Here is a 15,482-nt window from a genome sequence, read left to right as displayed (position 1 = left end):
CAAAGATTACTTCTGAAATCAGGAGGAGAAAGAGTCAGCAGTATGGTTAACTTTCCAGAAAGTACCTCAGGAGTACTTTTTGAAAAGTGGGCCCCATCTCAGAAATTTTCAAGCAGAGCAAGAGAAAGCAACTCTGAGAACTTACCGGGTCTCCACCAGATGCGAAGGATATGGATTGCATATGGTGATTCGCTATGATCTATGATCCAAAACAAGAAAGGAGATATGTCGTTATATTCAACAAGGACTGCAAATTGGAAGAATTGTTACCCACATGAAAATAATGATTATACAAATGACAGATAACCTTTAGCAAATGTCCACAATGTGTCAGGTACTCAACTATCTGCTTTGCAAAAATTAACCCATTTGGGTTTCACAGGTACCTGAGATGTGGGAATGATCATGATCCCATGTGAAAAAGGGATATATAAAAGATGAAGAAGAGCTTGAGGTTCAGAAGGTGAGTCACTCAAAGTACCAACTAGTGCTGGGAAGTGTCATGACTAAATATGAGTCTTTAATGACTGTGTCTTCTAAGAAGGAAAAAACCAGAACAACTCAAATGTGTCATTTCTGCTTCCAAAAACATGTGTCATCTACATAAGACCCTAAGGAAGAGTGGGAGAAGTGTGTCTGTATCCCAATAACACTCTATTTGGAGCAAGGACATATAAAATAAAGGCCTGCATTTAAGACTTAAAACTGGTGCCATCTCAGGTCCTCTTGCAATTTATCAATTTAAGAACCAGAGAGGACATTCCAAGTTAATTTTTAAAAGGAAAAATTTCCATTAGCATTGAGCTGCAGCATACAGTGGAATTTAATAGACACTGAGTAAATTAGAAGCTGCCCTAAATTTAAAAAGCCACATAAGTCTTCTGCTATTTTTATCATTTTAAAGACAATGTAATGACATTGAAGTAAATTTCCGGGGGTGGAAGCAGTGCTCCCATCTCCATCTCAACATAACCAGGTTTATCTGTGGCAGCCCCCACAGACCCCAGCAGGAATTGGTGCTAGAATCTGATTATTTCAGGGATTTTTCCAGCAAAACTCTTAAAAAATGTGAAGCCAAATTCTAAATGAATTACAAGATAAACTATGGAATTTTTAAATGCCTACTTCAGCTGTTGGCACCTGCAAAACTATGCAGAAGCCAGAAAGATATGAGCATATAAATGAATAAAAACAGTAAGACTTCTTCTGAGCCAATACCCAAGTGAATAAATTCAATGGCCAGTTGCTCTTCATTGGAACACAATCAGGACATCATAGTCCCCAAATGATGATGATGATCTGTGACTTTAAAGAGTTTTTGTCTTTATTTTATTATTGTTTGTTAATTTTTTTCTTCAAAGGCGGAGCTAAAACTGGATAGATGAAAATGAAGTAAACAGTAGTTTGGGAGAGAGGATAAAATCTATATTTCCCACCACCATTAATGTCTTATGGTTTGCTATCCTCTGGGCTATTGTGGGAATTGGAAGGGGGGAAGATAATTTAAACCAGAATTATTTCTGAAAGTCCATCTTGTTTCTTCTCTGTGAAAGCTTTATTTAGGGAGCAGACATTGCACTTCTCTCTTCCCCCTCTGTGTTGGGAAGGGGTTGTCCATTCAAGGAGCTCCCTACTTAGCTATAGCCGATCCAAGTCACCCTAATTAAGGCTCCTGGCTAATATTTTTCAACTGGGTGACTCCAAGATTTCTAAGTCTGGTACCCACTCTATCCACCTACACAGGAACTGGGTAATGAGATGTGGGTGCACCCACCCCAGCCTGAAACCTTCTTTTCTGTTCTGGTGTGTAGTTCAAGGGTTTTAAGGTAATAAGTAAGGTAGAAGATAAAAGTCCTACATAACTGAGAGCCATGGCCTAAGTACTCCTAAAAATAAAAGGAATACAGAACCAGAAAACAAAATTAGAGTGATGGGTAAGCACTCATTACAGGGGCCTGTGTGAAAAAAAAAAAAAAAAAACAAGGAATGTTTTGTAGGTCAGCTAAGACAAAGAAATGGAGTATGAAATAATGTCCCGTCAAAACACAGCCCACGGAGTGCTCAGCATTGTCTTCTGTGTCTTCTCTGGATTTAGACTTTATTTTAACATTTCAGGGTGTGGGAGGAGGAATAAGTAAAGCAGGAGTGCTGCCTGCTTGCTGGAGAAAATGAAAATCAACAAATGTAAATATGCACTGTGACAGCTGTGGGAGTCAGGACATGTGTCGCTTCCAGGTCTGTGTACCACTTTGGCTATAAGATGTGTTTAACTCCCAGCTCACAGCACTGGTCATGGGGGCCCCAGTTGAGCCTTTCTTGAAAGTCACAAGCATTTTTCTTCTTTGGCCTTCAGATTTACCCTGTAACTATTTAGTACAGTTATGCAGATTTCTGTCTTTCCCAATGGAGGAATTAACCGTCAGAGAAATCAAAGACAAAGCGGGGGAAACAATCAGCCTAACAGGACTTCAACATGCCTCTCACTCTCAGAAAGTTTATCTGGGCTTACCACAGATTCACACATAGTATTAACCCCATGTAGTGAAAGACTATAAGATAAATGTAACATTAGATTTAAAAAAAAGCACCATTAGACCAATCAATCACAAGAGACCACACACCTCGAAGATGACAAAATGGCAACTACATGATCAAAGAAATAAAGTATCAGAGCAAATAAACTGGGACACACACATGAAAAGGAGAATTTGCATGTACTTATGCATCTTTCTATATCTGTAAATAAATTTATAATATCATGCTTTGTCCTCAAAAAATAATTTAAGCAAAAGTATACATATATTTTATATATTCTTACATATGTCTTTGGTTTTATGATTACATATCACAACTAAATACATTATAAGAGAACTAACCCCATCTCTATCATTATGTTGGTGATCCTTGGACATTGCCCAACTTCTCAAAATGATGCAGATTTTATACAGTGTGTTTGGCAGAGACAGTGGAGCTGAAACAGAGTTCTGAGAAATACGCATAGTGAGAGGCCTCAACCAGACCTGCGGACACTACAGACCTGCTTGGAGTCAGGCGTTCGCAGATTCAAGCTGGCGGTGGATATGGTCAGGGAAATGGTCATGCCAGCAAACTGAAGATTGCTCTTGCCCAAGATGCTGGACAACATTTTGTTGGGAGGCTGTGAAGTCAAACAGTGTCATTTTAGTATTTGATTAATTAGAAGCCATGCTCTGGGGTCTTTAAACTATTTTTCTCTCCCATATCCCACATCTTTACTGATTCAATCCCATTAATTATGGGAAGACAACTGCTCATTTGCATTATGCAAACTGTAAAACTTTCATTCTCTGTTTGGGAACCCTTGCAGAAATGTCAGAGATAGCAATCTTACAGCTTCTAATATATCCAGCACTAGTAGAAGCTATAGCAGCTTCTAATATATCCAGCTAATGTGGTCAAAAATAAACTTAGGAAAAGTTACAGACCAAGATCTACTCAAACTTTTGCAGACTTAGAAATGGGTTTCATCCTCCAAGAATCAAATCACTCATTCTTGAATAAAAGGGACCAAGTCAAATTGTTATAAGAACTCCTGGAGTCATGAGAATACTCATTGATGAGACAATGGAACACAGTACTTGATGCTCCCATAGTTCAGTGGTTCTCAAATAGTGGGGCGCGCCTCTGGGGGGGGGCCGAGGCTCCGTAATGGGGGGGATCGTTTGACCTCGGCAAACACTGTCATAACAAGCTAAGCCCCGTGTTTATGTCTCTGTATGTCTCTGGAGCTGAGAGTTGCTGTGTCCTGCTTCAAACCCCACTTCGAAAAGCTATGCATTGCAAAACATGCTCATTGTAGCCATTCATCCAGACATCACCTCTGATTAAAAAATCAGCTCAAATTATTTTTATATATTTTTCTTTTGCAGGTTAAAGTTTTTTTTTAATAAAGATGCTATTTACAGTAACGCGGGGTGGGAACAAAAAATATTTTCTTCTTCTTAGGAAGACATGACAGAAAATAATTGAGAAGCACTGCCATAGTTGCTTCAATCAGTATCCAGTGAGCCTCAAGCCACTACAAGGCAAACAAATATGATTGAGCTCAAACTTAGACATTCATCATCCATTGGAAATGTCCTGGGCACAGATGGATGTGTTTTTACTTGACAAGCTTCTCCCTCCACCCTCCCACCACCTTCCTGAATACTTTTAATACCTGTATTGCTTAATCCTCAGAGACAAAGAGAGGAGGGCTGGAAGGTGCAGCTCAAGGCATGAAGCTCACCATAAAGAGAGGTGAGTGCAGTTAGAGAAATAACTACATTGACAACTATCATAACAATGTGAATGAATGAGGGAAATAGAAAGCCGCTCTAGAGTACAGGCGGGGGTGGGGTGGGGAGGAGGGAGACTTGGGACATTGGTGATGGGACTGTTGTACTGGTGAAGGGGAGTGTTCTTTACATGACTGAAGCCCAACTACAATCATATTTGTAATCAAGGTGTTTAAATAAAGAAATTAATAAAAGAATATCTATATTGCTAATCACCTTATTCTATTTTTCCCCACTAGACCTTTTGACATTTAACACTAATAATTAACCAGATGTACATTTATTTATTTAGCACTGCCTTTTTAACTGATACCAGAGTGAAAAAAGAGAGATTCCAGGCCCAGAGAGACAGCACATTGTATAAGGTGCTTATCTTGCTTGTAGCTGACCTCTAGAGGGTCCCTCAAGCCCACCAAGAGTTATCCCTGAGCACAGAGCCAGGAGTAAGCCCTGAGCACAGACTGGTGTGGCTCCTTAAATTAGAAATGTAAAAAAATATAAAAATAAAAAATAAAAAAATAGATTGGTCTTATCCTGAAGATCCTGAGGAAGTGTATCTGTGGTAGAAATCAGAAACTACTATGTTTCTACTTCCTTTTAAAATAAAATTGTAAAGAAACTGATGATAAACAGGTGACCAGGATTCTCTACTCTGAAAAAAGGAGGTTCTTAAATGATTTCTAGCTTCTAGTCTAAGCATTTCTGTAGTACTACTTGGTCTCTAAGTTCCAGGTGGGCTGTCCCAAATACAGACCAGTACTTATGAGTGTCATGGAGAATTCTGATTGAAACTCAGTTGTGGGGCCAGCGAGGTAGCGCTAGAGGTAAGGTGTCTGCCTTGCAAGCGCTAGCCAAGGAACGGACCGTGGTTCGATCCTCCAGCATCCCATATGGTCCCCCCAAGCCAGGGGCGATTTCTGAGTGCTTAGCCAGGAGTAATTCTGAGCATCAAACGGGTGTGGCCCAAAAAATCAAAACAAAAAAAAATAGTAGAAACTCAGTTGTTATGTGGGATCTTGTACGTCCCAAAGTTGGGATTAGAAAAATGCCCCCAAATCTCAGCCTCATATTTGAAGACACTCAGAGGGGCATTCTCCCAAAATTTAATCTATACAATGAAAAGTTCTAATGTGAGTCTTTTAATTTTATATTCATGAGCCTTTTACTGGACAGTTTCTTTCTACTTTCTATTACACTAACTTTTATTTAATTTTCTTCTGGTTCAACTTGCTCCAAAATATAAAAGGCACATATAGAGTATGAATGAGTTTGTCTTAAACCAAGAAGTCTATGCTTAAACCCCACCACATACTCTCATAACCCCCTATTATTATTCTCCATTCAAATGGGGGACATCAGTGGGATTCTAGAACTGGCTTACCATTTTAATGGTAGATAATTATTACACTTATCAGAATTTTATTAACTACCTTTGAAATCAGCAGCCTTTACAAACTAATTTATATAAACCTTCAATATATATATATGAGCCAGGAGTATATATATATATATATATATATATATATATATATATATATATATATATATATATATATATATATATATATATATTAAAAATAAACCCTATGGGTCCGGAGAGATAGCACAGCGGCGTTTGCCTTGCAAGCAGCCGATCCAGGACCAAAGGTGGTTGGTTCGAATCCCGGTGTCCCATATGGTCCCCCGTGCCTGCCAGGAGCTATTTCTGAGCAGACAGCCAGGAGTAATCCCTGAGCACTGCCGGGTGTGACCCAAAAACCAAAAAAATAAATAAATAAATAAACCCTATGTCCTCAAAGCTTGCCACTTCTTCTGACTGCAATGACTATCATTCATGTAGCAGGTTCTCTATATGTTTGGTGCCTGTGTGGAGAAACTTGGCCCAGATCATGATGTGCTACTGCAAGCTTCTTCCTAACCCACTGGTCAGAAACTTCTCATTAGAGTTTGAAAGTGGTCATAGTGAAAGGATTTACACAATGGGAATTGGCGAACAGACATCTAGGGCTGCTCACTCCCCAATGCCCATCCCAGTCAATTGTGAAACATTTAGTCACACACCACGGGATATCTATGATAGAGTTGTTCCAATAAAGTGAATAAAAGTATCTAAGGACTTAGAAGGAGACCTGCTTCTGATATTTGTGTACATTATACTCATTTTCTTTACACCTAGGCCAAGGAACATTACTGAGGTCTCTACTCTTGTTGGCAGTGGGAGTTCACAGTTTTCCAACATGTAGCCAACAGGGGCACCTGAGCTTTTTGTGTTTGGGAAAGAAGTAAAATAAAAGGTTACAGAAAGAGGAAATTGAAGGGACTTTTGGATTTTTTTTGTTTGCTTTTGTTTGGTTTTGGGCCACACTCAGCTGTGCTCAGGGGTCACTCCTGGCTCTGTGCTCAGAAATCACCCCTGGCAGGCTTGGGGGACCATATAGAATGCTAGGGATGAACCCAGGCCCGTCCCATGTCACCGTGTACAAGGCAAATGCCCTACTGATGTACTATCACTCCGGCCCTGAAGGAACTTTTATGATGAAGGATACAGCATGGTGACTGAAGAGGAAGGAAACAGAGGAACAGCAGATGAACACAGAGACCAGGACAGTACCTTTCTCTTTTTAAAGGCTCCCTTGGCACCAGGAACAGCTTCACAAATACGACTGATGGCTTCCCTGAAAAGAACAGGAAAAGAAATCCAGTTAATCAAATGTCAACCCATTTGAGAACTCAAAGACTACATGTCATCGGAAAACAGGTGAGTCTCTTGGCATAATTAGCAGGCGTGGTCAATGCCCTCTATGGTCTCCTCTGCAACAGACCCCAGCAAAAATGAGCAGGACATTTGAGGCCTCTGATTGGCAAATTCTAGTCCTTTATGTTCCTGCAATCTAAAAGTGTGACATATTTCTATGCCACATTTAATTTTTTATTTTGGTTAAGAATCCATATTTTTAAAAAATCAGTATCCTGGAGTATACTCTTCCTGCTATGACTGTGGCACAACATACAAATTTGTCAAGCACACTATCGATCAAGACCCATTTGAAATGACTTGAAATGACCCTCAGAAAAAGAAATTGGGATTTTGGAGCCACATCAAGCTGTGCTCCGGGCTTACACCTGGCTAAGTGCTCAAATATCATTCCTGGCAGTATTTAAGGGGATAGGGAGATATATTCAGTGACAAGGATCAAACTTGGCTTGATTATATGAAAGACAAATACCTAAACCCCTGTACTATTCAGGTTCTGAATTTTATTTCAGATTCTGCAGTTAGGAAGTATAATAAAATCAAGAGGTTTGACACTGACCAGATTGATAGTACAGAGAGTAGGATACTCTCTTACATGTGGTCAATGTGGGTTCACTTTCTAGCACACTATATGGTTCCCTGAACAGCAACAGGAGAGACCCCTGAATGCAGTCAAGGGTAAAGTCTGAGCTCTATTGACTGGAGCCTCACAATAATAACAACAAAAATTTGAGAGATTTTGGAAAAGGAAAAGAATCTCAGTGGTACATAAATGCCCAGAAGGAGGGCCAGACTGATATCATGATGGGTAGGGCATTTTGCCTTGCACATGGCCAACCTGGGTTCAATCTCTTGCATCCCATATGGTCTCCCAAGCTTGTCAGGAGTGATTGCTAAGTGCAGAGCCAGAGGTAATCCCTGAGACCTGCTGAGTATGGCTCCAATTGCCCTAAAATGCCCAGAAGGATGGCTATGCCTATTGATGCACAGAATACTTTATCCAGTGGTTATCCTGTACCAGGTTCTGGCCCAAGGTAAGAGGGCCAGAGTCCCCTGGAATAGGTAATATCTCATATAGTAGCAGCTGCAGAGATCCATCACATGTAAGAGCCCCAAGACTCAGCAGGGAAGGAGGTAGGGGCAGAAGGGAACAAAAGCAGTTGCCCTTCTCTTAGATGGAGAATGTTCCAGTCAGATGCTGGAGGCTGATCTCAGGCATGAAGTGGCTTGAAACTAAGCACAGCTCATCTTGCGTGTTGGTAAGAAATGATGGGAGATACATGCAAGGTGCCTCCAAAATCAGAAGCCCAGAGGAGGTTTGATGAATTCAACTCCCACACAGGAAACAGAATACAGGGGGAAATAAACAGGGATTTGGAAATTCAATGAATGATTAAAAAAAAACAGTAGGTCCTCAGTATTATTCTGCAAACATTCTTTGAAATAATTTTATATCACCTGGATAAAAAACAATTTCTTCATAATACAGTGCTTTTAAGTGAAATATGTCCTTGTCAAATTAAGTAAAAGTCTATTAAGAAAAACTCTACTTTGCCATTTATTTCATTACAGGGATTGGGAAGAAAATCAGATCTAAAAGTTGGGATGCTGTGAATAAGGGGACTGAATCATCATGACTCAGAAAATAAAAAAAAACATTTATTTAAAAGAAATAAATTTTTTATTTATGCTTAGTCATTTATTTTGTAATTTATTGTATAACTGTTATCCTATCAAAATACTTTCTAAAAGTACATCCAAATACATTCTAAATACATCCAAAATACTTTCTAAAAGCAAATTCCTTATTGAAGGTCAAGATATCTCTTTAGAAAATCAGATAACCAAGTATTTATATTTTATCTGCTTGATTTTCTTTAAAGTATACTGCATCTCTGCCCTGTGTTTGCTATATTAAGTGATATATTTAGCTGAGCAAAGCTACTCAATCTCCAAGGGTCTCAGAAGGCTACAAAGACAATAGATGGTGGAAAGCTTCCTGTAAGTCATTCTTTTAAATTTTCCTGATAATGATTAGATAGATTTCTTTTCTGATCTGCAGACATGGAAGATAAGAGATGGAAAAATCAGTCATGGATGAATGTTCAAAAGGTAACTCAAAAATCTCACATGTTATATAAGTGAGATGCAATTCAATGTCTCACCTAGACAGACCAAGAAGCTTTGGCAGCAGACGTGCTCTTTTTGTGCTACTTGCAGGAGAGGTAGAAAGGAGAAATGAACCTTTAGAATGGGGTGTGGAGAAGCCACATAAATATAATCAAAAAAATCCTCCTAAAGAGAGGCAGGCAGCATCCAACATATATTCAGAGACTCAATCTTTGATCCTTTTAATTTGCAAATGACAGGAATTCCAAAAAAATTTTTAGAGCTCATATACTCAAGAGAGTTATATTGGATAGTAAGAATCTCAAGAGTCTCCAAAAAGATCTCCAAATAAAGCTGCTTCTCAGAAAAATGCTCTCCCTTTCTGACCAACATATATTTGTTTCTAATTCTCACAGTAACATGTGTGTGAATTTTTTATTTCAGTCAGGCTTATGGTGTCTATTTGTAGAAACAGATAAAATAGAAGTGACATGATTATTAATAGTTGCAATATTTTGATGATTGAAATGAGTACATTTAACTAGAAATCTAAATTTAGTTGTAGCCCTGCTCATTGTTCCTCTTTGCTGGCTAAGCACTGTGCATTTGGGTGAACAGCACTGTTTCATTTTGTTTATCTGTGCAATAATTACTTAGTTTTGTTTAATTCCACTTAATCCCAGTTTCAGTTTCTGGTAGCAATTTTGCCCAGTTTTTAATAATAGCCATTGCTTTTTAACATTCTCTTTGATACAGTCCCAACCCATGACCTCAGAAATCTAGTTGATATGGAAATGGAATATTTAGCATATTCTGCACCAGCCCCAAATATTGATCCTCACTTTCTCATGATTTTACAATCTTAACCTATACAGTTCTTATAACTATGGTGGGCTTTTCAAAATAACTTGGTTACTAGGATGTGGGGTTTCACAGAAATGGATCCATCTAAATTATAAATCACCAGCTATTTTTCTAATGACATCCTGCACCATTGTACCATCTCAGCAAACACACACACACACACACACACACACACACACGGTGTGGTGCAGAGCAGTGGAGCAAGTGGTAGGACATCTGCCTTGCATGCGCTAACCTAGGACGAACCAAGGTTCGATCTCCCATCGTCCCAGATGGTCCCCCAAGCCAGGAGCGATTTCTGAGCGCATACCCTGGACTCACAGCGGTCGGCAACCTTTTTTTTTTTCAACTGATCCAAATCTCGCCAAAACCACCGATTGAAATTTATTTTCAGAGCCACACAGGGCTGGCACTGACAGAGGCTAGGAGCAGAGTCCTGACTCCTGGAGCAGCTGCCTGGCACACGGAAAAGCCAAATTAAAAGTGTGAAGAGCCACATGTGGCTCGCGAGCCGCAGGTTGCCGACCACTGGAGTAACCCCTGTTCATAACAAGGTATGGCCCCAAAACCAAAAAATCCCCCCCACACACGCATTAAACACTAAAGCAATTTTTAAAAGATGTTAAATAGTATACTTTGGGTAGCTTCTGCCCTAAGGATCTATATTCTAGTATGATGTTAACAAACAACCACATATAAGGTAATATCATAAATAGTTTCATCAAGGGAGAAAAAATAAGTGATTTATATAGGTGAAGAAGCCAGAATATTCTATATAAAAATCATTTTGGTATGAATATTGTTTTGGGAAGAAGCAGATACTTTAAAAAAACTTCCAAGATTTATATAAAATCAGGATACAAAATTTATTAGCCCCCAATTGGCCTTCTACCAGGGAGGTCAGAAATTGGTCACTGGAGACATTTCTAGAACTTTTCTAACCTAGAAGACTTTACATAACAAACTTCATCAACTAACCTTGTCAACTGTCTACCATTAGTTCCCCAAACATAGTTTCCTTTCCATGCTTTGCAGCCCCTAGAAACTCAGTTACTTCCCTGAATCATATCATTTACCTATAGATTGATTATTCTTGAGTTTAGGTAGTATATATCCTCAAGTTCTCAGTCACATTTCTAGTTACTTATAATTATACACAATCAACTAGCTTTCTCTTGCAGTCTATAATCAGACTAATCTGTAAGTCCCAGCTGGAGAAACTAGGACAGGAAAAAAAAAAAAGGTGTTCTTCCTCACCAATAATAAATTCACATCATGAGAGACTTACTTAAAGCAGTATTTGAGTTCTGAACAGCAGGCCAGGAAAAAAATTGAGCCACTAACTCAAGTCTCAAAGGAAATAAATACTACATGGACTTAATTTGCTTGTATTTTATTATTAGACGATATATTAGAAGAAAGTATTTTAGAAGAAAACTAGGAAGTATTTTTATGCTAGGGATCAAACCCAGTTCCTCATACATGTGAAGTTTGTTATCTACCATTGATGCACATTTTCTGAGAGAGTTTTTGAAAATATCTGAGTAGAAGTCTGAATAAAAATATCAGAGTTCTGGGGCTGGCGAGGTGACGCTAGAGGTAACGACGCCTTGCAAGCGCTAGCCAAGGAAGGATCGTAGTTCGATCCCCTGGCGTCCCATATGGTCCCTCAAAGCCGGGGGCAATTTCTGAGTGCTTAGCCAGGAGTAACCCCTGAGCATCAAACAGGTGTGGCCTGAAAAACCAAATATATATATATATATATATATATATATATATATATATATCAAAGTGCTAGAAAGATAGTATAATAGGTAAGATGTTTGCCTTGCATGAAGCTGACCCAAGTTTGAATAAAAAATATCAGAGTGCTAGAAAGATAGTACAGTGCGTAAGATGTTTGCCTTGCATGCAGCTGACCCAGATTTGATCCTTGACACTACATATAGCACTATCATATCATCCTGAGCACTATCATGAGTGATCCCTGAGCACAGATCCAAGAATAAGCCCCAAGCTTAGAAGCTTATAAGCCCCTCCCCTCAAAAAAGTAGAAAATATGAAAAATAATATTGACATAATTAATACCATAAACCTAAAACTTTATGTACCAGAAAAAAAGTAACCACAGAAAAAAGATATAATCTTAATTTAAGTCACTAAGAAACTATGAAGAATAAAAGAAAAAAGGTGTCAAAATGCATTGTCTACAAGTTCACAGGAAAAAATTACAAATGGCATTAGGAACTATTGCAAGGTTCTCAGTTTTGTAATTTGTATCATATCAAGATTCCATTGTTATAACCTCACATATTTCTTGCCTTTTCAGAAGCTCTATCCCTTAGGAATATTTGAATGCCAGGAACATGAAATGAATAATTTCATTGTCCATCTGCCCTCTCTTAGCATCCACAGCCATGGAGTAGCTCCAGCTTCCTTAGATGGGTGTGGCCCTAATCTTCGGCAGAAGGCTTTCTGGGGGTAGGTTCATTAGTAAATCTACCCCAACACTTTTACAGGACCTCTGCAGGAGGCAACTGTCCCCCAGATTCACCAACTCCTGCTTCAGGTCTCACTAATTGAGTCCATAGATTCATGGGGGTCCCCAGATTTTAGAGATACTTGACAAAGTGAGTGTAATCCCCTAAAACCCACACTGCTGGTGGAAGTGCCAACTGTTCCAGGATTTTTTGAAAACAATATGGATATTCCTCATAAAACTAGAAATTGAGCTAGAAATATACCATCAGAGCCCCAAAACACAATATAGAATAGCCCTCTACATTCTTATGTTCACACAGGACTATTCACAATAGCCAGAATCTAGAAACAACCCAAATACCTGAGAACAGATAAGTGGATAAAGAAACTTGGTATATCTACATAGTGATCCATCTACACACCTACACTATGTAGTTCTTAGGAAAAATGAAGTCATGAAATTTGCTTATGCATGGATGGATATGGAGAATGTTATGTTGAGCAAAATGAGTCAGAGGGAGAAGGATAGACGTAGAGTGGTCATACTCATTTGTGAGATATATAAAAGAGAGAGTATGGTAAGAATGTCCAGAGACAATAGAGATAAGAGAAAATAGGGCCAGTCCATGGTAGGAAGCTTGTCCAAATAGCAGGGGAGTGCAGTTAGGGCTGAGAGGGGATCTCTGTGACAAGAATAGTTGGAAAGGTCAATTTAGACAAGAACTGGGTGCTGAAAGGAGATAAAGTGATAGGCATGATACCCCTGAGTAACAATATTGCAACCACAGTGTTTAAAAGGAGAGAAAAGAAAGGAAAAGAGAGTTTGAGAGAAAAAATGTTTGCCTTAAAGGAAAGGATGGGGAGAGCAAGAGAAACAGGGGACACTGGTGGCTGGAAATGTGCTCTTGGTGAAGGGTGTTATACATTGCATGACTAAAGCTCAGTAAAAAAAAAAAAAACTATATTATGAACAACCTTGTAGCCATGGTGTTTAAAATAATTAGCACAGGGACAGCCAGAGTATGCTTTGAACATGGACATCCATCAATTTGCAGCCAGATTTCTTTTATTTTACCTAGACAATCCAGAAAGCAATGTAGCTTTTCTTTAATCATCCCAGGTATGTGTGTGCTCAGGATCTGAGGGCTACCCCTCAAGCCCAACCTGCTCCATCTTGACTTTCACTCAGAATCCCCAAGAAATACTGTAGCCTAAAGCTCAGACCTCTGCTCAAGTTGTCTGCCTTCTACTTTCAGTCTTTTAGATTTTCCAAGTGGTCTTAAAGCCATACCTCCTGTCTTTAGAACACCAAGATGAACAAATTGTTTTTCCAAGTTTCACCTCCATTTCCCTCAATGAGCACTGACCACCTCAAAAGAAACAAAAGTTCTATCAGGTTTTCATTGAGTTACAGGGGCTAAAGACAAAAGAGAATATGATCCTTTCATGATTAACTAAAATGTTTCCAGTAAAAACTTTTTGGGGAATAAAGCAGTCCTCCAACTTGAAGGCATGGAAGAAAAAAATAGTCAGAGATCAGTGGAACAGAATAGAAAGCCAAGAAAAAAAAGCCACACATATATAATCATTTAATTGTGGTAAAATATTTAATTTAATATTTCCAAGAATTGTTTAATTTAGGCTTGACTAACTAGTTGGCATTGCTTTTCACAGTGTTTTCTTAAAATCTATTTTTTTGTTTTGTTTTTGAAGGAGGTTGATTCACACTTAGTTGTGTAGTTCTCAGGAATTACTTATGGCTTGGTGTCTTCTAAACACGACTTGGGAGGCCCCCTCAAAAAATAAAAGAAAGATTAGGACAAAAAGAAATAGAAGAAAGTAAATAAATGAAAGGCATTTCTAAATAGAGGAAATCAGCTTTTCTTGTGACTCAAGGCCAAGGGGCTCCTGCATTCACTCATACAGCTAGAAATGTCCCCTGGAGAATAATGTTCAAGTTTATCCTCTTGGGCATACGTTTTCATCTTTGGAGGAAGAAGCTTCTGTGGAATTCTCTCCAGGTTGGGGGGAGTCAATCTCCCTTTTTTTTCTCATAAAAAATTTATTTTCCAGGATACCTAACTTACAACAAGCTATACACAGAAGGAACCCATTACACTAACAGTCCAGGGGGCAAAGGGGAGAGACATGTTATACATGCTGAGAACAGGGGTGGAGGGAGGACAACCTTGGTGGAAATGGTCCTGCTTCATTGTCACTATGTACCTTAAATATTACTGTGAAAGATTTGTAATTCACTTTGGTCACAATAAAAATTATTAAAAACTAAAAAAGAAATATTTAGAACATAGAAGTCATAAAGGAAATTGGGAAAATCAAACAACCTTGCATACAAGAATAAAGCTAGACCACGAACACCTTACACAATTGTTGACTCAAACCAGATTAAAGGCTTGAATATAAAACTTGAAACTTCTGTACAACAAAGGAAATGACTGACAAAATCTTAAAAGTCATCTACAGAAAAGGAGAAATTGTGTCTAAAAGAAAAAGAAGAGAAAGAGAGAAGAAAAATGTCTGTCTCATAAGCAGGCAGAGAAAAGGGGAAGGGAAAGGATTGGAGAGAAACCGGGGACGTTGGTGGCAGGAAATGTGCACTGGTGTTGTACATTGTATGACTATATGTTCAATCATGAGTAACCTTGTAATGGTGTATCTCATGGTAACTCAATTAAAAGTTAAAGAACTATTTTTTTTTAAAAAAGTTGTGGGTTTTTTTTTTTTTTTTTTTTTTTTTTTTAGTTTTTCGGGCCACACCTGTTTGATGCTCAGGGGTTACTTCTGGCTAAGCGCTCAGAAATTGCCCCTGGCTTGGGGAGGTGCCATATGGGACGCTGGGGGATAGAACCGTAGTCCGTTCCTTGGCTAGCGCTTGCAAGGCAGACACCTTACCACTAGCGCCACCTCACTGGCCCTAAAAAAGGGTTATTATCCAA

The 15,482-nt window shown here is 38.8% G+C and overlaps 1 protein-coding gene across 1 annotated transcript in view; it reads right to left on the bottom strand.

The window, feature by feature from the left end:
• Nucleotides 1-15,482, bottom strand: part of SHC3 (SHC adaptor protein 3) — a 168,558-nt gene that overhangs the window by 59,619 nt on the left and 93,457 nt on the right. Inside the window, exons 3-5 of the mRNA XM_049769558.1 lie at nucleotides 6,928-6,991; nucleotides 3,038-3,157; nucleotides 146-199 (exon numbers count right to left, since the gene is read on the bottom strand). Of these exons, the coding sequence (XP_049625515.1) occupies nucleotides 146-199; nucleotides 3,038-3,157; nucleotides 6,928-6,991 (238 nt within the window). The remainder of the gene's footprint in view (nucleotides 1-145; nucleotides 200-3,037; nucleotides 3,158-6,927; nucleotides 6,992-15,482) is intronic.

The sequence above is a fragment of the Suncus etruscus genome, chromosome 3 (genome assembly GCF_024139225.1).
Source record: "Suncus etruscus isolate mSunEtr1 chromosome 3, mSunEtr1.pri.cur, whole genome shotgun sequence".
In the NCBI taxonomy this organism is placed as follows: domain Eukaryota; kingdom Metazoa; phylum Chordata; class Mammalia; order Eulipotyphla; family Soricidae; genus Suncus; species Suncus etruscus.
Note: the sequence above shows the minus strand (reverse complement) of the source record. Positions and strands in the feature narration are given on the sequence as shown.